The 24259-nt window shown below is 36.7% G+C and overlaps 1 protein-coding gene across 3 annotated transcripts in view; it reads left to right on the forward strand.

Annotated features, from left to right (window-relative positions):
- The window catches only part of POF1B (POF1B actin binding protein), a 110082-nt gene that overhangs the window by 82755 nt on the left and 3068 nt on the right, over positions 1–24259 (forward strand). For 2 of the 3 annotated variants that reach the window (XM_089324226.1, XM_008272992.4), the window contains exons 10-16: positions 1860–1952; positions 2785–2898; positions 3681–3833; positions 4146–4265; positions 6559–6687; positions 7510–7592; positions 22642–22795. In XM_089324226.1, the coding sequence (XP_089180352.1) occupies positions 1860–1952; positions 2785–2898; positions 3681–3833; positions 4146–4265; positions 6559–6687; positions 7510–7592; positions 22642–22780 (831 nt within the window). In that variant the 3' untranslated portion in view covers positions 22781–22795. Of the gene's footprint in view, positions 1–1859; positions 1953–2784; positions 2899–3680; positions 3834–4145; positions 4266–6558; positions 6688–7509; positions 7593–22641; positions 22796–24259 lie in introns of those variants that run through there. The other variant, XM_002720251.6, reaches the window with a different exon arrangement.

Here is a 24259-nt window from a genome sequence, read left to right on the forward strand (position 1 = left end):
GGAGAGTGAAATTCTCAAAAAAAAAAAAAAAAAAAAAAGCAAGAGCCATCCACATGCTCACCAGTACAGTGGGATGATCTGATGCTGGCTGGAGTCAAACTCCAGTGGGATCTGCATCACATTGGAGTTGCTGTCTGAGTCATGACACAAAAATGTTATGGGTAAAATGGCGGCAGAGAAAAAATATTAGTATCTCAGTTCTTTGTCTCACATGGAAGAAGAATTTCCAAACGGACAAGCAGAGAGATTTAAAAGCAAGATATATTAGAGTCAGAGACCTTCAGCCAGAGTAGCAGGGAGGGAGGCTTCCAAAGAGGAAAAAAAAAATAAAACTTAAGTTTTTCCAAGAAGTAGTCCATTTCATTTAAATTAGGAAATTTTGCCACTCTATTATTTGGTGCATAAACACCTAAGAATGCTATGTCTTCTTGGTATATTGACCCTTTTTTCATTGTTATATCTCTCTGCCCTTGGTAATTTTCTTTGTTCTGAATTGGATTTTATCTAATGTCAACATAGCCACTCCCACTTTCTTTTTTGTTGTTGTTAAATAATAAAAATATAAATTTATTTTAGAATAAGTTTCCTAAAATTCTAAAACTTTAGTATTTGGAAATTTGGGGAAAATACTTAACACATTGCACAAGATGATAAAAAAGTACTTTATGTTTGTGCTGAAGCACAAGGATCAAAAGCAGGGCAGCCATGACTTGAACTGGCACTCTTATAGTATGCCAGCATTATAGGAAGAACTTAACCCACTGTGCTATGATACCAGCCCCTGAAAAGAGTTTCTTACATATAACACATAGTTGGAACACTTTTTTGAAAAAAAATTACTTAATTTTTTATTTGAAAGGCAGAGAAGAAGTCTTCCATCCACTGTTCACCCCCCAATGGCTGCAGTGGGGACTAGGAGTGGGGCTGACCCAGGTGGAATCCAGGAACCAGGAACTCCATGGAGTTCACCAACCTAGTACACCAACCTAGTGAATTGTGTTGGGTTGCCTCCGTAACAGCCTGTCAAGGGGTGAAGTCTAGGCTCACCCCTTGACCTTTGATGGCTAGCAGGGGAGTAGCTTTGCAGTATTTTTGTGGTGTTTGGCTGGAGTACAGTGATTATTGTCTAAAAATGTTGCCTTGCTAGGCTATTTCTGTCATAGCCCTCTAGCTAGAGAAAAAAAAGCTTCCCTTGTGACTTTTGTTATCTGGATCCATTGGTGTATCTAGAATACCAGTTTCCCCAAAACCAGTCTGTGATATACAAAGCAAAAAGAAAATCCAGGAACTTACTCTGCTTCGTTTCTCAGATGGCAATATTTCTAACAAGCTTTTTTCATTTTTTTCCATTTTTTCACCATTATAAGCTTTTTAGTTTTGTTGTTGTCGTTGTTTTTACATACTTTCTGGGGGTTTTAGTTTTACTCAACAGGAGGACTATGGACAAATGTTTCTACTGCATCGTTCTAGAAGCTGAAGTTGCCTATTTTCTAAACAAGTCTTATTTGAAGAAATGAGAATAATCTTGTGAAAGGGTAGTCTCCTTCTCATAATTTCCACTCTTTTAAGCAAAGAATAAGAGTAAAACGGAATTTGTTGCTAGAATTCTTCCTTGAGAGAAAGGTGATATTTTGTCACCAAAAAAATACCTCATTTTTTTTACCTGTGATCTCGTCAAGAATATTGCTTCAGAATATTATTGAAAAAATAAACTGTATTACCATTCTAATATTGCCGTCTCAAAGAAAAAATTATTAATAAAGCTGCTGATGAGAAGAGAAAAATAAGATTATATTCATTAACATCATCTAATTTCAAATGTTAATAAAAATAGACTACCAATCTTGTTCTTCCTCCAGATGAGGGGTATGTCTGACAAGTCACTCCGGCTAGTGCTGTCTACCTTCAGCAACATACGAGAGGAACTTGGACATCTTCAAAATGACTTGACAGTAAAATTTATTTTGATTTTTCTTTCCAAAGCGTTTCTGGTTCCTGGCTTGCTAACATAAATCAAGACATTCAGTCTACCTTTTAAAAACTTAATACAGCTTAACAGTATTATGTTCACTCAGACATAGCTAAATTATTTTCTTGAAACAGTTAATTGGGGTTAAAGAGGAGAAAAGGGGTACCGAATATGTAAATAAAAGAGTGTTGGATATGCACTTATTATTTAGTTTATCAGAAAGGTAATTCAATGCTTGAAGACAAGGAGTGGCCTGCAAAATTAGAATAATTTGACTCATTGAATGGGAAATTCCCTCTTTTCTTTAATAAGAAAGCGTACTCTGAATTTATCTTGAAAGAAATAACTTGAAAAATCTTTCAAGAACTTAACCATTTATATGTTATATTTTAATTGGTCTTTTTGGTACCAATATCTAGATAATTCAGGATGCTTTCCATATGGTGAATTATTCCTTGAGGACTTTGGAGTGGTTTTTGGTTTCTGGGTTTGACTCTAATTTGAAATTTTACCACCTGCTAGAGTTAACAAAGAGTCTTTGTTGACTGGGGAAAACATTAAAATAATTCAGAATATTCTTCAGTACATGTGGTGTTGGTCCACCCATCAAATTGTCTCTTTCAATGCAGATTTTAAAAGTATTAATCCTTTTCTATCCCATATTTTTGCTTAACTTCTGAGAATTCTGCTTAATTAAGCTACTGCAAAGTAAAAGTATGCTTATTTAAATATTTTAAAGTTAGCAAGTTTTGTAATATGTGACTACTGAGAAGCTTCTGTAATTTGGAATCATAACAAATATATTATATCTCTAGTCACTGGAAAACGACAAGATACGGCTTGAGAAAGACCTGGCATTCAAAGAAACTCAAATAAAAGAGTATGAAGAACTCTTGGCATCAGTGAGAGCAAATAATCGCCAGCAACAAGTAAGTTGATGCTTTTATTGATGATAAACTAGATTGATAGCTTTTCATATGCACTATGACTGGCACATTGGATTTATGAGTTATAATCCAGACAGAATTAAAACATGATAGAACTATATGGAAATTGAATGGCTTTGGATTTCTGATGACTAAAAGCAGTCTCAAAAAACAGATAACCTTATGTGCTTTAAATATAAAGTATATATGGTACTGTGTACCATATGGTGCACAATTTATCTGTTGGGTGACAATAATGATATATACTCAAACCTACATTCACTTTTTCATTTAATCTACTAACATGTCAATGTGGAAAAGCCTTGGTGGGCCTAGGCTTGTGCAATGAATAAGTAAATCAATTCTAGAGGATTTCTCCAGATGTTTGAACAGAGATGGTTCTTGGAAATTTTTAATGAATTTCTAAAGCTCACTCCTTCCTAATCTTCACTGTCATGATTGTCCCAAAATTTTGCTCAGTTGATAGTTAAATATAATCAGGCATCTGGTGATTTTGATGCCTACTGGAAGACAGGATACAGTATTGTAAAATAGTAGCAAGTATCTCATTACTGAATTTGGACATTGAAAATTCATATAATATTTACTCCTTCCAACTCAAGATAGGCAAGTGAAATTAATATTTTATGTGGATTATTTAATATACCATTTAAGGACAAGCAGAAAATTGAGCATAGCAAGGTACTCAGCGACTCAGTTAAAAGAGAATTATTCCAGAAAAAGTGAAATGTATTTGTCTTATGTGCTTGTGTCTTTTTTTACAGCAAGGGCTTCAAGACTCAAACTCAAAATGTCAGTCATTGGAAGAAAATAATCTCTCTCTCCGGCATACACTTTCAGACATGGAATATAGACTAAAAGAACTGGAATATTGTAAACGTAATTTAGAGCAGGAGAATAAAAACCTTAGAATACAGGTATTAAAAGTTTTATTTTAAATATGTAGTATTACTTTAGTTATACTGTTGTAATTTTAGCATTGGTAATAGTGAAGTTACATACTTATACATATATCCTATTCACTTTGAGAAAGTACATGGATTGCTTTCTAATGATCTGGCATTCAGTTACGTCCAATCTCACTGATATTTTACTTTTATAATGCATTTTCTCAAAATGACCATTTCAATGTTTTGTTTAACTCATAGTTTTCATCTAATAAGTCTTGTGATATATTTGCATTGCCTTAATAACATTCCAATTATAAAAAGTTACTTTGTATTATATAGGTTTCTGAGACTTGCACAGGCCCTATGCTGCAGGCTAAAATGGATGAGATTGGCAGCCATTATATGGAGATGGTAAAAAATTTGAGACTGGAAAAAGACAGAGAGATCTGCAAGCTAAGGGTATGTTGATCCCATATTACATTAATACATAAGTTAGCATATTCTTTCTAAAAGATAATGATAGTTTTCATTTTTAAGTCACAAGGATAAATTAACTGAAGGTAAGGTTTTAGGAATATGCCATAGGATCCTTTGTTTTAAAATATACATCACTGGGTATAAAGTATCACTGCTAAATTGTTTTCTAATTTAGCTTAATCTCTTCTAGAAAAGTAAAATGAGATACAAATGCCCATGTTTTGAGTTTTTATTAATTTACTTTGAGGATGCAGGTGGAGGGCCCTTTAGCATCTTCCCTAAAGCATGCTTATGGAAACAAGAATAATATTCACGTTTACTCAGCAAACCCAATGTTGGATTCATAAAAATCCTCAAATAAATTTGAGGACTAATAAGCATGAAGGACTTTGTCAAGAATGAGGATGAAAATATTATCAAATTTTATGTACCTATAATTGGCATCAAAATTGGGATATCTGCAAGAATATAATTTTCTTGTAATCCTAGGTTGAATTGACTTAATTTAATGATTTCTAAATGTAATAAGATTTATTTAAATATTTTAATGGACAAAATGACCATAGGTTTTTCTCTGCCAATATCACTGTGTAATCTTTATTGAAAAACAAAATGAAACAAAACACAATTTGTTAAAATGCCTAAAATGTTTCAATATTTGTCCTCCCCTGGTTTCGTTTCCATCCCTGTGTGATTAATAACCTAACATCCATCTATGTACACATATGTGGTAAAGAGGAAAATGAATAAGATTTGTAGTCCGAAAACTTGTCTTGGAGTTGCAACTATGTTACTGCATGATTGTATGTCATTTAACCTCTCTGGAATGCATTTACCTGTTTTGTAAATGAAGATTATAATAATGCTTATCTCATAGGGAAACTATGAGAACTGAGATAATTCTTATCAGAGGAATAATTTGTGAGCTGAATATCACAAGATAATATTAGTTATTAGTATTGAGGTTTACTTAGTATTTGAAGAAATCTATAGTACCTATTTTCTTAGCTTTATTTTTTAAAAAGATTTTATTTATTTGAAAGACAGAGTTACAGAGAGAGGAAGAGACAGAGAGAGAGAGATCATCCATCCACTGGTTCACTCCCCAGTTGTCCACAACGGTCAGAGCTGTGCTGATCCGAAGCCAGGAGCCAGGAGCTTCTTCCAGGCCTCCTATGTGGGTGCAGGGCCCAAGCACTTGGGCCATCTTCTACTGCTTTCCCAGGCCATAGCAGAAAGCTGGATTGGAAGAGGGGCAGCTGGGACATGAACCAGTGCCCATATGGGATAGCGGCACTTCAAGCCAGGGCTTTAACCTGCTGCACCACAGCACTGGCCCCTCTTAGCTTTATTTTAATTCTTGTGGTCCAAGATTGTTACTTAGATAACACTTAGTTCTAAATAACAAAGACATCTTTACAAACACGAGAAATTCTTGGGGCAGGCAACTGGCACAGTGATTAAGACACCAGTTTGATACATGTCCCATATATCAAAGTGCCTGTGATTGAGTCCTGGCTCTGCTCCCAATTCCAGACTCCTGCTAATGTGCACCCTGGGAAGTATCAGGTGATGGCTCACATAGTTGGATCCCTGCCATCCATGTGGAAGACATAGAATGAGTTCCTGTCTCCTAGCTATGGTCTGGTTCAGCCCCAACTATTATAGACATTTGGAGAGTGGACCAAAAATCTATCCTCTCAATCTCTGTGTGTCTCTCTGCCTTTCTAAATAAATAAGTTAAAAAGTTTGAAATTCCTCAGGATAGTGGTGTGGTGTAGTGGGCAAAGCAGCCACCTGCAATGCCAGCATCCCATGTGGGTGCTGGTTGATGTCCCTGCTGTTCCACTTCCTATCTAGCTCCCTGCTAATGGTCTGGGGAAAGCAGAGGAAGATGGCCCAAGTGTTTGTAACCCTGCCACCCATGTGGGAGACCCAGATGAGGCTCCTGGCTCCTGGTTTCAACCTGGCCCAGCTCTGGCTGTTGCAGCCATCTGGAAGTGAACCAACAGATGGAAGATCTCTGTCTCTGTCTCCCTCTCTCTGTAACTCTGACTTTCAAATAAATAATATTTTTCTAGAAAAAAGTTAGAAATTCCTAATTGACATTTCAATTCACATTTTATACTCATAAAATTCTATACAAATTTATAAATACTATACATTGCTTCTCATAGTTATGAACTAGCTATATGATTTTGTGTCAATAAGCCTGTTTCAAGATTTATAAATAAAAGTTATAATAAAATTAATTGCTTCTCTTTTAAATCCTTAGTCACAATTAAACCAGTACCAAAAAGATGTTTCGAGAAGAGAAGGAAGTTGTAGTGACTTCCAATTCAAGCTTCATGAACTGACAAGCTTGCTTGAAGAGAAAGATTCTCTGATAAAGCGTCAGTCAGAGGTAAGAAAGAAAAGTGTTGGGGTGAAGGAAGATGATACAATTCAGTCCTGTAGGATAAATGCTTCTCTTGGCCTAGGAAAGGACACATCTTCAGGACTCATAACATAAAACAATGTAAGTGCTTTGAAGAAGTTGAAGATTTGTATATCAGCAGAAATAATTCAAATGAAAGCTGGAACTGAATCAAATAAGTGAATGGTACTATATGTTTAAACTGGTTTTATATCTCATCTACAGTGCAACTCCTAGTAAGACTATGAGCTCTTTGCTAGATTGTAACCTGCTTCATCAAAGCACTGATTACATTTCTTCCTGTATCTGTAGCATGTAATCCAGAATCTGGCATATACTAGGTCATAATGGAGCTACCAGAGTTGGTGGATAATATTGTCTTACCATTACTGAAAAAAAAAACGGTGCTTGTAGTAATATTCAGTTATAGACCTTCTGATAGGAATCTATATCTTCTTCCATATTGATGTTTTAGTGCTTTTGTGCCTTCGCTATACTTATCAAGCTTTTTAGGACAAAATTTTCACATGCTCATCATGAGAGCTGTGCACATTCAATCTCAAGTTATCCTCCAAATACAAATTTTCTGCATTAGTTAGTGGGTCCTTACACAGGCATAAAATGTAACTTCTTAGATACTGTTAAACAATAGTATATGATATTCGACAAGTGGGATTAGCACTTCCTTACCTCAAGACTAAGAAGGACAGAAAGGAGAGCATCAATTATTCGTGGGAAACTTCCATATGATCAAACATACTTCTTCATGCTTCTACTTTTCTTCAAATTATTATGACTTTTATTTTCAAGGAACTCTCGAAATTGAGACAAGAAATATATTCATCTCACAACCAACCCTCCAGTAGTGGAAGGACTACCATCACCACTAAAAAGTAATGTATTTTTAAATGAAATTGGAATATGACATAGTTATATATGTGTTATTAAGTGTTTAATGTATATGTATATAAGTATAACCCTAGGGTGAATTTGATGTTTTCTGTTGGCCAATTATCTTGGTGAAGAATCATTATTTGCAAAAAGACCTTGCTATTATGGTCAATAAAATCCCAAATTGCACCATTTCTATATTTATGATATATTAAATACTGTGAGAGTAAAAAATAATTGGTTATTTAACCAACCATATTAGTTAGAACTCTTCCATTGCACATGGTGGAGACCCATTTTAAACTTGGAACTAGTAAATTCACTTCGTTGGGATTGCTTTATGTCTGAATGGATTTGTATGCTCAAAATACTCATGTATCTTCACAAATCTGTCTTTCTCTGTGTCTTGCCTCTGCTCTTTCCTGTACAGACTTCATTCTCAGTCCAAATCTCCTCTCATGGAAATAACATAGCTTACATTACAGCCACTTATTAAAAAAAAGTAGAAAGTAACAATGAATAGTCTCAGCAAAAGCCTATTTTGGATAGCTCATATAAATGGAATAATACAATATGTAGTCTTTTGTGACAGAATTCTTTCATTTTCCATTTTTTCAAGATGCATCTATGCTTTACTATGGGTCAGTGGCTAAATAATGTCCCATTTATGGGTATAAAACATTTTAATTATTCATCAGTTGATGGGCATTTGGGTTATTTTCAACTTTTAGCTGTTTATAATTGTACTGCTATGAACATCTATCCACAAGTTTGTGTGGAATATATATTCAGGTTTTTTTTAGTATATACCTAGGAGTAGAATTGCTGCATCACGTGGTAACTCTATGTTTAAGTTTTTAAGAAATTACCATACTGTTTTCTAAAAAAGCTGTATCATTTTACATTCTCACCAGCAGTGAATGAAGGTTTCAATATCTTGCCATCTTTGTCACCATTGTTTTTTATCCATCTCTTAGATAATAGTCATCCCAGGTGGTGGGAAGTGGTATCCACTTATAGTTTTGATTTGGATTTCCCAAATATTGTTTAACTCTTTTCATGTGGTTATGAGCCATTTGTATATCTTCTTTGGGTAAATGTCTATTCAAATTATGTCTCCAATTTTTACATATATATATATATATATATATCATAGACAGAAAACAGAGAGAGACACACACACACATAGAGACAGAGAGCTCCCATCCATTGGTTCACTGCCCAGATACCCACTATGGCTGGAGCTTGGCTAAGTCAAAACTTGGAGCCTGGAGCCAGGAAATCATTCCAGGTCTCCTACATGAGTGGTAGGAATCTATCCCTGATGTCTCTCAGGTTCTGCATGAGCAGGAAGCTGGAATCAGGAGCTGGAGCCACAGCTCAAACCCAGGCACTTGGAAGAGAGATGCTATCATCTTAACCAATATCTTAACCACTAAGCTAAACACCTGCACTCTTTCTCTAATTTTAATTGGATTGTCTTTTTGTATTGAATTGCAAGAGTATTTGTATATTTGTATATTCTAGATCCAAGTCTCTCTCTCCCTCTTTTTTTTTTTTTTTTTTTTTTTTTGACAGGCAGAGTTAGACAGTGAGAGAGAGAGACAGAGAGAAAGGTCTTCCTTCCATTGGTTCACCCCCCAAATGGCCGCCATGGCCGGCACACTGCACCAATCTGAAGCCAGGAGCCAGGTGCTTCCTCCTGGTCTCCCATGCAGGTGCAGGGCCCAAGCACTTGGGGCATCCTCCGCTGCCTTCCCGGGCCACAGCAGAGAGCTGGACTGGAAGAGGAGCAACCAGGACAGAATCCGGCGCCCCAACCGGGACTAGAACTCGGGGTGCTGGCACCGCAGGTGGAGGATTAGCCTAGTGAGCTGCGGCGCTGGCCTAGAGCCAAGTCTCTTATCAGAAATATGATTTGCAGATATTTTCAGTCTTTCCATGGATTGTCTCTTCACTCCCTTGATAGTGTAATTTTTGGCACGAGGTTTTAATTTTATAATATTCCAATTCATCTATTTTTTTTTCTTTTCTTGCTTGTACTTTTGGCCTCATATGTAAGAAACTATTTCCTAAACCAAAATCATGAAGACTTCCTTCCATGTTTACTTCTAAGTTTTAATTACTTTTATCCATTACATTTAGATTTATGATCCATTTTTACTTAGTGTTTTATATTACATGAAGTAGGGCTTCAAGTCCATTCATGTTCCTGGGGCTATCCTGTTGTCCTAGCTCCATTTATGGAACACACTATTCTTTCCCCACTGAACTTACTTGGAACCCTTATCTATATTCAAATGACTGTTAATGTAGAGGTAAACTTGTAGATTCTCAATTTTATTCCACTGATCTCTTGGTATATCTTTATGACAGTGCAATACTGTCTTGATCACTGTAGTTTTTTAGTAAGTTTTGAATTCTTTTGGCTATTATTGATTTCTTTTCCATATGAACTTTAGAATAAATTTATCAATTTTGGGGTTGGCATTGTGGCATAGCTAGTAAAGCCGCTGCCTCTGACACCAGCATCCCATATGAGCGCTGGTTTGAGTGCCAGCTGCTCCACTTCCAATCCAGCTCCCTGCTAATGTGCCTGGGAATGCAACATAGGATGGCCCAAGGCCTTGGGCCCCTGCCCCCATGTGGAAGACCTGGAAGAAGCTTCTGGATCCTGGCTTCAGCCTGGCCCTGCCCTGGATGTTGTAACCATTGGCGAGTGAATCAATAGATGAAAGATTCTCTCCCTCACCACCACCCCCCCATCTCCTTCTCTTTCTCTCTGTGTTTCTGCCTTTCAAGTAAATAATTTTTTAAAAAAGTTTGTCAGTTTCTGTAATAATTCCTGCTTAGATTTTTAGGAAAATTTCACTAGATGTGTTTGGGTAACATTACCACTTAACAATACTAAGTTTTTTGAACCATGAGCATGAGATCCTTTCCATTTAGAGCCCCTTTCATGTCTTAAAAGAATATTTTATGCCTATCATTGTGTAAGTCTTTCCCTTCTTCTATTAAATTTATTCCTAAGTGTTGTATCTTTGATGTCTTTGTAAGTGAAATTATTTTCATAATTTTAATTTATATCATTCATTGCAAGTGTGTAGAATTATAATTTATTATTTTTATTTACCTTGTATTATTTAACATTGTTGAATTTATTTTCATAATTTTATTTCATTGCAAGTGTGTAGAATTATAATTTATTGGTGTTTTATTTACCTTGTATTCTTTAACACTTTTGAACTTATTTATTAGTTATAAAAATGTTAATTGGATTCCTTAAAAATTTCTATGTACTAGATCAAGTTATTTGCAAACAAGGATAGTTTGATGTCCTCATTCCCAGTCTGGATGCATTTTATCTCTTTTTCTTGCTAAATTGTGCTAAATTTTCTAGTAAAATGTTAATTAGAAGTGCCAAGATGGGTATCCTTGGTCTTGTTCCTGACTTTATGGGGAAACCTTCACTCTTTAACCTTTGAATATGATGCTAACCATGGTCTTTCCTTAGATGCTTTTTATCAAGTTGAAGAAGTTCTCCTCTATTCTTAGTTTGTGGAGGATTTTTCCTTTTTGTAAAACCATTTAAGTGTGTTGGAAATTGTCAAATTCTATTTCTTTGTCTATTTAGATGATCATAAGATTTTTGTCCTTCATTCTATTAACATGGTATATTAAATTAAATTATTTTCAGATGTTACAACAACCTTGAATCCTCAGGATAGAATCCACTTGTTCATGTTATATAATTATTTTATGTATTATCAGATTTGGCTTCGTTTGCTGGCATTGATTTAAGATTTTCTTCCTTCTATAGTCCTAAACAATGTTTTTGATTTAATTTATTTATTTAAAGGGAACAAATTTCAAACATATAGTTTTAAGAGCATAATGATACATCCCACCCTACCCTCCTTCCCTCACTCTCTCTCTCCCTCCTCCTCTCTTCCTTAATTCTTTTTTGATTTTCACAATGACACACTTTCAATTTACTCTATAATCACAAGCTTAACTCTCCCTAACAACAAGGTTGATATGCAATTTTCTCTTTTTTTCTATTTCTTTTACTTATTTGAAAGGCAAACTTACAGAGAGAAAAAGGGAGAGACAACGAGAGAGATCTTCCATCTGCTAGTTCACTCTCCATATGGCCGCAATGGCCAGGGCTGGGCCAGGCCAAAGCCAAGAGCCAGGAGTTTCATCAGGGTCTCCCACATGGATACAAGGGCTCAAGCACTTGGGGTATCCTCTGCTGCTTTTCCAGGCATATTAGCAGGGAGCTGGATCAGAAGTGGAGCAGCCAGGACTCAAACTGGTGTCCATATGGAATGCTGGCATTGCAGGCAACAGCTTTACTCACTATGCCACAATGCCGGCCCCTGTAGTTTTCTTATGATGTATTTTTCTGCTTGGAAATGAGGGTAAAACTGTCTTCATAAGATATGCTGCATAGTATTCCTGATTTTATATTCACCTCTGTTTTAATTCTTATTTTTATGGAGTATCTCTTCTTATCCTTTCATTTTCAACCTGAGAGTGTCTTTGAATTTAAAGTGTGACCCTTCAAGACAGCATATAGTTGAATTATGTTTTTTAAACATTATCCTGATCTCTACTTTTTTTAAGAAGTTACTTTCATTTTATTTATTTATTTATTTATATTTTTTTTCAAAGATTTATTTATTTGAAGGACAGAGTTACAGAAGCAGAGGCAGTGGCAGAGGAAGAGGCAGAGGCAGAGAGAGCAGGAGAGGTTTTCCATCCGTTAGTTCACTCCCCATGTGGCCACAACAGCCCAAGCTGGGCCCATCCAAAGCCAGGAGCCAGGAGTTTCTTCCAGGTCTCCAATGCAGGTGAAGGGGCCCAGGGACCTGGGCCATCTTCGAGCACTTTCCCAGGCCACAGCAGAGAACTAGATTGGAAGTAGAGCAGCTGGGACTCGAACTGGCACCCATATGGGATGCCAGCACTACAGGCGGCAGCTTTGCCCGCTATGCCACAATGTCAGCCCCTGATCTCTACTTTTAGTTGGAGTTTTAAATCCATTTACATGTAATATTATTTATAAATTATAATTTATATTTGTAATTTTATTATTTATTTTCCAAATGTCCTTTTTTTCCTCCTTAAATTTTAGCTTGAGGAATTCCTTAGGAATGCCTTGTGGGACAGATTTACTGGTAACAAATTCTCTGACTGGCTATATGGAAATCATTGCTTTTCCTTCATTTTTGAACAATGCTGTCACTGAATAAAAAAATCTTAGTTGACAGATCCGTTTTTTTTTCTTTCAGCAATTGGATATGCTATCCAATGGCATTATAACATTTATGATTTCTAATTATAAATCAATTTGTAATCTTATCGGGGTCCCTCTTATAGTATATATATTTTTTCTTACTGCCTTTAAGATTCTCTTTTTCCTTGGCCCTTGGCAATTTGATTAATATATGTCAAAGTGTGATCTTTCTGATTTGTTTTTCCTATTTGACATTTGTTTAGCTTCTTGAAAGTGTAGACATTTTTCATCAAATTGGTTGTAGATGCGTGGATTGATTTATGGAGTTTCTATTCTGTTCCATTGATCTATATGTCTAACTTTTTGTGCCAGTACCAGGCTGTTTTGATTATAACTATCCCATAGTATGTCTTCAAATCTGGTATTGTGTTGCCTCCAGCTTTGTTTTTGTTGTATAAGATTGCTTTAGCTATTCAGGGTCTCTTGGTTTCCATATGAATTTCAGCATCCTTTTTTCTAGATCTGAAAAGAATGTTGTTGGTATTTCATTGGAATCACATTGAATCTGTAAACTGTTTTTGGTAGTATGGATGTTTTGATGATATTGATTCTTCCAATCCATGAACATGGAAGATTTTTACATATTTTGTGTGTCTTCTATTTATTTCTTTAATGTTTTATAATTTTCATTGTAGAAATCTTTGACATCCTTGGTTAAATTTATTCCAAAGTATTTAATTGAAGACGTTTCCAGACATCATTTCCTCACAAATTTTTTCTGCCACTTTTATTCTCTCCTTGTGGAGATTCTGTTAGGTAAAGATAAATGTTCTGTACTTATGGTTAGCTGAAATTTTGTTTATTTTTCTTCATCTCTTTTTCTTTCAGTTCCTCAGACCAGATAAACTCAATTATCTCTAAGTCTGCTGGTTCTTTCTTCTGCCTACTCAAATGTTCTATTAAGACCCTTAGATAACTTTTAACCCAGTTACAGTATTTTTCCTGAAAATGTATTTGTTTATGAAAGAGAGAGAGTTCCAATGGCCTGGGTCATTCCCCAAATGCCTGCAATAGCTGGGGCAGGGCTGGGCTGAAGCCAGGAGATAAGAAATCAGTTCAGGTATTTCACATAGGTAAGGAAGTACTCAACCACTTGAATCATCAACTGATGTCTCCTAGGTTATAGATCAACAGGAAGTTTAATTGGAGAGCAGAGCCAGGAGTTGAACCCAAGCCCCTGATAAGGCATGTGGGCACTCTAACTGCTGGTTTAATTGGTAGGCCAAATGCTTGCCCCTCAGATCCAGGATTTCTGTGGTTCTTTAAAAAATAAATTTTCTTTCTTTATTGATATTCTTTATTTGAAAACGCATAACTCACATTTTCCTTTAGCTCCTTAAACATGATTTTATTCAGTTCTCTGAATATATTTAAAACAGCCAAGTTAAAGGCTGTGTAAGTATATACCACCTATGCTTCTCAATGGACAGTTTCAATTGATTTCCCTTTCCCCATTACAGGCAATAGGTTCTTGTTTATTTGCATGACTCATAGTATTTTATAGAAAACTGGACACAATAAAATGTGAGAAATTCAATTCTCCTCTGACCAGTTTTTCATTGTTATTATTGCTTGTTGTTGATATTTGTTCACATAGTGATTTTTATGATTAAATTCCATATAATCTGTATTCTTTCCATGTGTGGCCACAGAAGTCTCTGCTTCCTTAATGATTAGCTAACAATTGGACAGAGGTTTTCTTAAGTTCCTGGAGCCAATCAATAAATTTCCCAGTTTTCACTGAGAGGCTCTGTGTGTTTGGGTATGTCCAATGTTCTGGTAAGCAGTTTATAGCTCAACCTTAGCCTTCAATTCCTGCTCATATAAAATTTCAAGGTCAGCTAGTGATAAAGGTTGTTTTCTCAGGTCTTTTGTTAGTATATGTGCAGCTCTGGACATTTGCAGAACCCTACACATGCTCCCAGCCTTATAGATCCCAAGGAATGTATATGTTTTTCCTTTATCTCTTTTTAGTAAACCTTTTGCTTGCCTTAACTGTTAAAGCCACCCCCAGGCATCTGTAATGTTAAACAATTTCGATGGTTTTTGACAAATTCTTCTAGGGAAATGGCTTTTCAAATTAATTAAGCTATATTTCACATTTTTAAAAAGACAACCTTGCAAGTGAGATTGTCCACAGAACCAAGAGACAAGTCACATAATCACACTTCCAGTAATGGTAATGTGGCTTTGATGAAATTCGGACATATTTTATATTCCAGTGGTTTTTTACCAAGATTGCTGGCTATTGTTTTTACATTTTAGTGCCTAGTTGGAAAATTAGGTATGAAAGTAGAAAGTTTCAAACACACGAAGCTTACCATTTTAACAAAAAATAAGCTATTTTTCCTTAACAAAAATCTTTGCTATAAAACTTAGTTTCCAGAATCCTGAAAAAATTGATATTGACTTTTTTTTGAGAGTTTTCTTGTTTGTCGTAGAGAGAAGTTTTAGAGGTTGTTCCTTTGCCATTTTTGCTGATATAATCTTCCTTTACTTCTTTAAATGTGGCCTCTTTCAGTATTCGAAAATGTTTATTTTAACTTACTTGAAGTCAATGTCTTCTAAGTCCACTGTCTAGCTGCTTTAAGAGTACATTTTATTGCTCACTTGCCTCCGCTTTATATGTCACAATTTATTCCTTCTTAGCATGTCTTATAATGTCTTGTTGAAAGCTGGATATTGTAAATAATACACTGTAGCAGCTCTGAATACTGATCTCTGTCCCCTTACCCCTAACCACTAGCTAAGGATTGGTTGCTTGTTTGTTTAGTGGTTTGGCTAAATGCGTTCTTCAAAATCTGTTGTCTCCAAAGTATGTCATTTCTGAAAAGGACACTGAAAAGTGTCCCTTTTCAGATTTTTTTCTTCTAATCTAACTACCTAAAGATGGAAGGGTAATCTTTGGGTCAGTAGAAGCCACCTATTTGTAATAGTTTGTATTTATGTCACCTTAGGTCATTAGATTTTTACCATTTTGGATATGTGTATGGCCTGGAACTGCTATCATAGTTGATGGAATTTACATTTTTTGATACCACATTCAGCCAGAGACCAGCAGATTCAAAGCCCCTTTTCTATACATGAAATACTGCAGCCTTTTGTTTTTTGAAGATTTATTTATCTATTTGAAAGAGTTACACAGAGAGTGAAGGAGAGGCAGAGAGAGAGGTCTTCCATCCACTGGTTCACTTCCCAGATGGCTGCAACAGCCAGAGCTGAGCCGATCCGAAGCCAGGAGCTTTTTCCAGGTCTCCCACATGGGTGCAGGGTCCCAAGGACTTAGGCCATCTTCTTCTGCTTTCCCAGGCCACAGCAGAGAGCTGTATTGGAAGTGGAGCAGCCAGGACTCGAACTGGTGCCCATATGGGATGCTGGCACTATCGGTGGTAGCTTTACCCACTACGCCACAGCGCTGGCCCCCAAGATTGCAGCCTTGAGCATACACAGATTGTCCAGATTGCCAAGTATATCTCAAATTTTATTTTTTATCCTGGTTTCATAGGAATCACCCCAGGTCAGAATAGCTTATAGTCCAATAATTACTCAGAAATTATACTTAAGCTCTTTGTGCTGGTGAGTCTCTGCCCCATGTTGATAGTTTGTGCAGCTTGCAAAGTTCTTTCACATTTTCCCCACATCCTGCTCTGATTGCTTCTCAATGGGCATGACCTAGTATGTGTGCACAACCTTCCTGGCCGCAGACACGACTTTTATTCTGGGAATGTTCTTCTTAGCCTTCTCTCCCTATTCCTCTCTATGAAACTTCTGGCTGCTCTGCAATTTTCTTTGTGTTCTAGAACTCCAAGACTCTTCTTAATTAATCTCCACCAGGAACAAGCTTTTCTTTTTATCAACAACATTTTTAGGTGTGAGTTTCTCCATTATCTGTTTCAAATGAAGTCAGATTCATCAAACAGAGCTCTGTGTCCTTATCCGCTTGCCTTTTACCCTGGAAAGAATCCTATGCCACTAGACCAGAACTGAGACAGTAACCTGACTTTTCTAGAGTGATAGGTCAGTTCTAGCAATAGGCATTGGGGCACATGGCAACCTTTGGTCTTCTTAGTTGTCACTATGATTTTGGAACCTCTGGCCAAGGAGCATACAGGAGTGAGGGTGCTAAAGGACCCAATATTCTCAGCCTGCCATGTCCACGATAGTTTCCATCCTATAGATGTGCATGAGGTAGAAGAATAGAACACAGATTTCCTAGCCACTCTTTGCAACATGGGCATGGGATGAGAAAGACATGATAAACACAGGTAATATTCCTTTCTTGGATTGAAAATATAGACACTGACTGGAAACTGAGGAAAGAAAAAGGCCCTATCTTCTTAGCTGAACCTGCAGAGTAGAGCTTGTATAACATGGAGCTGGGGAGGGGCCAAAATTATGGTGCAGCAAAGTTAACTCGCTAGTTGTGATGATGGCACCTTATGTTGTAATGCTAGTTCTGGTCCCAGTTTCTCTACTTCTGATCTAGCTTCCTACTGTGTCTGGAAAGACAGTGGAAGCTGGCCCCCGCCACTCATGCGGGAAACCATGGTAGAGTTCCTGGCTCCTGGCTTCAACCTGGCCCAGACTTGGTTGTTGCAGCCATCTGGAGAATGAACCAGAGCATGGAAGATCTGTTTCTCTTGTTCTCTCCATCACTCTGCCATTCAAGCAAATTCAAGACAAACATGGAGCTGGGGAAAGGGATTAATAGAAAAGGTAGCTCAAAAATCATAGACTCTCAGGGCTGGCACCATGGCTCACTTGGTTAATCCTCCGCCTGTGGCGCCGGCATCCCATATGGGTGCTGGGTTCTAGACCCGGTTGCTCCTCTTCCAGTCCAGCTCTCTGCTGTGGCCCGGGGAGGGCAGTAAAGGATGGGCCCCTGCACTCACATGGGAGACCAGGAGGAAGCACCTGGCTCCTGGCTTCAGGTCGGCATAGTTCTGGCCGTAGCGGCCATTTGCAGGGTGAACCTACAGAAGGAAGACCTTTCTCCCTGTCTCTCTCACTGTCTAACTCTATCTCAAATAAATAAAAAAAATCATAGATTCTCAATGTTATTAATAAAATTTAGTAGATTTTCTTCGATGTTATTCTATTTTCTGTTTGCTGTCTTTCCTTTGGGATGAGTTCTAGAGACTTTAAATGATTGATTTTTTTAAATAGTGCATTTCATGAGTTAAATCTTTTTTTATTGTAGAGGGGATCTTTTAAACCCTCTACTACCCCATTCTGGAAGTCCCATACCTTATCATAAGGGTTTTTAAATTGTGTTTTAAATTTTAATAATTTAAACATTATTTTATAATAATTTAATATTTTATTAATAATCTAATAATTTTATTTATATAGAGGGAAATTTTATGCATTTCATAAAAACAGTTTTAAGAGCATAATACTTCCCACATACCCTCCCTCACTCCCTCTCACCCTTCCTCTTCTTTCCTTTCTTATTTGTTTTTAACTTTTACAATGACATACTTTCAAGTTACTTTATTAACGCTCCACTTTATAATAAATTCAACAAGTAGAAAGTACAGAAACCACTGTTCCTCAGGAGTATAGACATGGGCTATATACAATAACCAAATTTCAATGTTTTTATGGTTCAGTCTGTTACAAAGGGTGAATCATATTGATTTTGAATATTAAACCAACTTTTCATTACTGGATTAAACTTTAGTAGATTGTAATGTAGTATACATTTATATATTTTTGGATTCAATTTACTAAAATTTTGTTACTATTTGATGGCTATATTAATTAAGGATATTGGTCTATATATTTCTTTTTTAAAATGCAACTGACTGTCATCACAAATGATGACTTCATAGAACGAGTTGAGATATGAGATATTTTCTGGAACAGTTTAGGTGATTGTCTTTATGCTTAGATTTGAATTTGTTTTCTATTTGTCCCACATTTTCTTTTTTCCTTTCTTAGTTTATTTTTCCATGTTTGCACTTTGCTTATTAGTTATACTCCTTTTTAAACAAAAGATTTATTTATTTATTTGAAAGTCAGAGTTACACAGAGAAAGGAGAAGCAGAGAGAGGTCTTCCATCCACTGGTTCACTCCCCAGTTGGCCGCAATGGCTGGAGCTGCGCCAATCCGAAGCCAGGAACCAGGAGCTACCTCTGGGTTTCCTACACAGCTGCAGGGGCCCAAGAACTTGGGCCATCTTCTATTGTTTTCCCAAGCCATAGCAGAGAGCTGGATAGGAAAAGGAGCAGCCGGGACTAGAACCCGCGCCCATATGGGATGCCAGTGCTTCAGGCCAGGGCGTTAACCTGTTGCACCACAGCGCCGACCCCAAGTTATACTTCTTTATTATTGTCATAGAGCTTGTAGTACTATTCTTTAACTTATCACAGTCCAGCTTCAGATAATAACATAGTTTCATCCCATGTAGCATAATGACTTTATGATCATAAACATCCATTTCCCTTTCATGATCTTTTTACTATTTTTATCATATATATTTACTTTTATATATACTGTGAACACTTTTTATTCTTGTGTTCAACAATATTCTTTTGAAGAAACATTAACAATTAATGGAAACAATGTCTTAAATTTACCTACATACTTATCTTTTCTGGTATTATTGCTACTTATGCTCAGAACCAAATTTGTATCTGGTATAATTTTCCCTCTTCTTTTAACATTTCTTTTCGTACTGATCTTATGGGGAAGACTTCTCTTTGATTTTTAAACCTGAAAACAGTCTTTATCTTGCCTTTACTGCTCAGAGCTACAGTACCCCTCTCCAACAGGGGGATAAATCCCAAGACCTCCAGTGGATGCCTAAAACTTCCCAGAGTATATTTTCCTTTTTCTTCTTACTGTAGGACTTGGAAACCACTGCATAGATTTTTTTCTTCCCCGATTAGGTTGAAAGCTTTTACCTTTTCATTTAAAGGAAACAGGCTCTTTACATCTTATCTTTGGCATATCTGAATTTTCATCACCACTACTAGTCTTGCACTTTTGGATCATTATTAAAGAAAGTAAGTTACTTGAACACAAGTCAACCTGATAACTGAGACTGCTACTACTAGTGGCTAACAGGCAGGTAGTATACTCAGCATGGATACACTGTACAAAGGAATGATTCATCTCCTGGACAGGATGGAATGAGATGGAGCAAAATTTCATCATTCTCCTCAAAACAGTGCACAGTTTAAAACACATGAACTATCTCTGGGACTGTCCATGTAATATATTCGGACTGTGGCTGACCATTGACAACTGAAACTGTGTTTAAGGGAAGAATGCTGTGTTTTGGGGCGTATAGGATAGAAAGCTGATAGGTTTTAGAGGAACTTTATAGATGTCACTGCAGGAGTGGGTGTTTACCCTAGTGGTGACGACGTCAGTTAGGATGCATGCATCCACATCAGAATGCCTGGGTTCAACACCCAGCTCCAGCTCTGGACTCCAGCTTCCTGCTAATGTACACACTTCGGAGACAATGATGATAACTCAAGTAGCTGGGTTCCTACCACCCATGTGGGTAACCTTGACTGAGTTCCCAATTCCTGGCTCGCAAGCTTTGGTTCATTGTCAGCTGCAGGCATTTGGGGAAACAAGCTGGCAGATGGGAGCTCTCTATTCTCTCTCTCCCTCCCTCCCTCCCTCCCTCCCTCCTTCCCTCCCTCTCTGCCTCTAAATAAAAAATAAAGTATATGTTTTTAAAGATGTCACACCACTGTCTTCTGACTTTGTTTCTGACAGAAGTTTGCTATTAATCTTATCATTTTTCTTCTTTGATTCCCGTTCTTTTTTCTCTGGCTGTTTATCTTTTGGGGGGAGAGTGGGCAGGAGAGAGAGAGGAGGAGAGGGGAGGGGAGGGGAGGGGGGAGGGGGGAGGAAGAGATGGAAGGGGAGAGGAGGAGGGGTGAGGCAAGGAGAGAGGGGAGAAAAAAGGGGAGGGGAGGAAGGAGGGAAGAAGTGATGAGGGAAGAGAAGGGGAGAGGAGAGGGGTATTGAACCCAGGCACTCCAATATGGGACATGAGCATCTTAACTAGAATCTTAACCACTAGGCTAAATGCTCTGGCTCTTTTTCATTCTCTAACATTGATTTTCAGCAACTTGATAACAGTGTGACTCTGTGTGATTTTCCCCATATGTCCTCTTCCTTAGGTTGCATTAGCTTCTTTGGTTTGTATGCTTATAGTTTTTCATCAAATTTGGAAATAATTTGATCACTACTCAATTATTTTTTGTCTTCTGCCAATCCTGCAGGACTTTAATATATAAATATATTGGCACCTGATATTTTCCACAGATAACTCATTCTGTGTACATTTTTCTTTATTTTGGGCAATTTTTTTAAAATACTACTTTTTTTCTTCTGTAGTGCCTTAACTAATGTTAATCGCATCCACTGTAATTTTCATCTTCATAAGTTCAATATTCCAGTGGGGATCTTTTTTTTTAAAGACTTATTTATACAAAACTCAATTTCAGAGAGGGAAGGAGAGACAAAGAGAGAGGTCTTCCATTCGCTGGTTTTCTCCACAGATAGTCACAACAGCCAGGGCTGGGTGAGGCCAAAGTCAGGCCAGTGAAAGCCATGAGCTAGGAAAAGCATCCTGGTCTCCCACATAGGTGGTAGGGATGCAATCACTTTGGCCATCTTCCACTGCCTTTCCTAGCAAGGAGCTAGATCAGAAGTGGAGCAACCAAGACATGAACCGGTGCCAGTATGGGATGCCAGCATCACAGGCAGTGGCTTTACCTGCTGTGCCACAATGCCAGTGCTGGGATCTTTCTTATATCCCTATTTCTCTTCTCCCTGTGCTTCTGTTTGCTTCTAACTCTTTGAGTACAGACCATATATTTTATGTTTATCTAGTATATCTGTCATGTCTTTATTTATTATCACTAATTTATTCTTCTAGTCATTGTTACTCATATGTTTCTGCTTCATTGAATGACTACTGATTTCTTATGGGATGTCATATTGTGATTTTACATTATTTAATACTGTATTGGGGACATTACTTAAAATGGAAGTTTGATCTGAGATGAATTTAACTTACTTGGATTCATTTTAATAAATTCAAGACTTGTCTTAAACCTGCCATCCAAGACTAATTTCATCCCACCGCTGATGTAGTATACTCTTCTCTGTCTTCTTTTCTGATGCCCCTTATATCAGGAGGTCTTAAGATTCTGGTTAGTTCAACACAAAATATTAACATCCCTGTATGACACCAAGAGATTGCTGGTCTGCTTCTTTCTAGCGGTTCTTTCCCTGAACTTGGTAGATTGTTCACATGCATACACTGATTAGTGCTCACCCAGAGACTCATGAGGAAACTTCTACATGTCTCATCACTTCTCTCCATCTGCATAGTTCTCTGATATCTGATACTGGGACCCACAAATTCCGATTGCCTTGGTCTATTTTTACTCTAAACTCTCAACTAGGTAAGATTGCTGGGATTTGTTTGGTTTCCTTTTTCCTAACCTGTGACCAACTAAATCTCTCTACGCAGTGACTAAGACACTTGTGAGGCTCTTATAATTTGCTTCCCTTCTCTGGGAATACTGTTCCTTGCTGCCAGTGTTCATTGGTAGTGAATCTTTGTTCATTCATAAGTGATTTTCTTTTTAGAAACAATTAAAAATCATTGAGTCAAGAGAGCTTAATGAAGGGAATCAAATAAGGAGTGACTAAAACTGAATGAGAGTTATTTTCTCACACAGCCTATAATTAACTCTTTTCTTGTGTATAGGTACAGAACACAATATCCAATCCTGGGGCTCCTGTATGATGACTATGAATATATACCACCAGGTAGTGACACACAGACTATTGTGATTGAGAAAACAGAAGACAAATGGACTTGTGTAAGTTTACTTGGGCATTTCTAGCCCCATTTTGACCATGTCTTTATTGTCTTTAAAACTTGAGTTAAAATATCAAAGTTGATTCCTTTTTTCTCTTCTAACTTTCCATATTTCTATTACTGATATGTATTTGGAATTAAAAAACTGTGAATAGTCATGGATAGGATCATATAATTGATTAAACTATAATAAATTACATGTGATTATTATTTTTTACCCTGAATAGGAAGAAAACTAACATTAACAGCATGATAATATTCTTTTCTTTCATATTTCAGGAGTTGTTGAACTTATTACATTCTTTTTTAAATTTGTTTTTCTAAAGCAAGTAGCAAACACATAGATAATTATGAGGAGGAGTAAAGGATGTTTTAATAGACTGTCTGATACTCTCGAATGTGGTACTGATTTCTATAGATAATTATTTTAGGATTTGGAAAGAAGAGAGGTGTTATGTCTAAGATCCACCAGTGTTAGTTCCCACAGTTTACAGTGAGGTTGCTGAAGAGTCCTTTATAAACCATGCACTCTAATATCTATCTCTCGTAGTATCTTCCAAGATGACTAAGTAGCCCAATTCATTGCTAAGGAGGCTGATGATGAAAACTCTCTTCTTTTTTTTAACATTTTATTGAAATACAGTATATATGCAAGAAGTGCACATAAGAATACAGATAAATGAGTTTTTTGTTTTTTTTTTTTGTCATTTGATCACCCAAGAAGAAATGAATACTAGGGAGCTTCAAAAAGTTCGTGGAAAGAAAAAATTAAAACACATTTTTGATGTTCCAAAATACTTAAATTCATGCCATTTTTTCAGAACACATGTTTCCATGAACTTTCTGAGGACCCCTCACATTCATGTATTTCAAATTTTTAAATACTGAAATAAATTTATCTTTAAATTCCATTTTCCATGAACTTTTGGAAGTTCTTTCATATTCTCTAGCACAGTAGTTCTATCTGAAGGCAATTTTGCACCATAGGAGATATTTAGCAAAGTTTGGAGATAATTTTGGTTTTCATAAGCAGTGAGGAGTTGTGGGTATCATTGGCATTTAGTGGGTGCAGGACAGTCCTCCACAATGAAGAATTGTCCAGCCTAAGGTGTCAATAGTGCTGATGTTGAGAAGTTCCGCTAACACAACAGAATGCTCTTGGTTTTTTTGCCCTTAATCATACACTCCTGATACTACAAGAGATTATAATAGTAATACACTGTTAGTGATCACAAGAATGTGATTGAGAATCCCAGCTGTCAAACAAAAGAGAATCTGACTTAAAACATTGTGAACCTGAGAAACTTTGTTTTGTTATATTAAAATTCTCCACGTCAAGCTTCTTACAAAAAGCACACAAAACTAATACTTGGTTATTAAAGCCAAGAAGTGGTTATCCTTGAAAGGCAGGTGGATATTGATTGCCAGGGAATATAAGGAGGCATTCTGGTACATAATAATGTTATGTTTATTGACCTAGGTGATGGTTATGTTTATGTGCTCG

This window comes from Oryctolagus cuniculus, chromosome X, assembly GCF_051225735.1.
Source record: "Oryctolagus cuniculus isolate XC-2025 breed Fujian yellow rabbit chromosome X, ASM5122573v1, whole genome shotgun sequence".
In the NCBI taxonomy this organism is placed as follows: Eukaryota; Metazoa; Chordata; class Mammalia; order Lagomorpha; family Leporidae; genus Oryctolagus; species Oryctolagus cuniculus.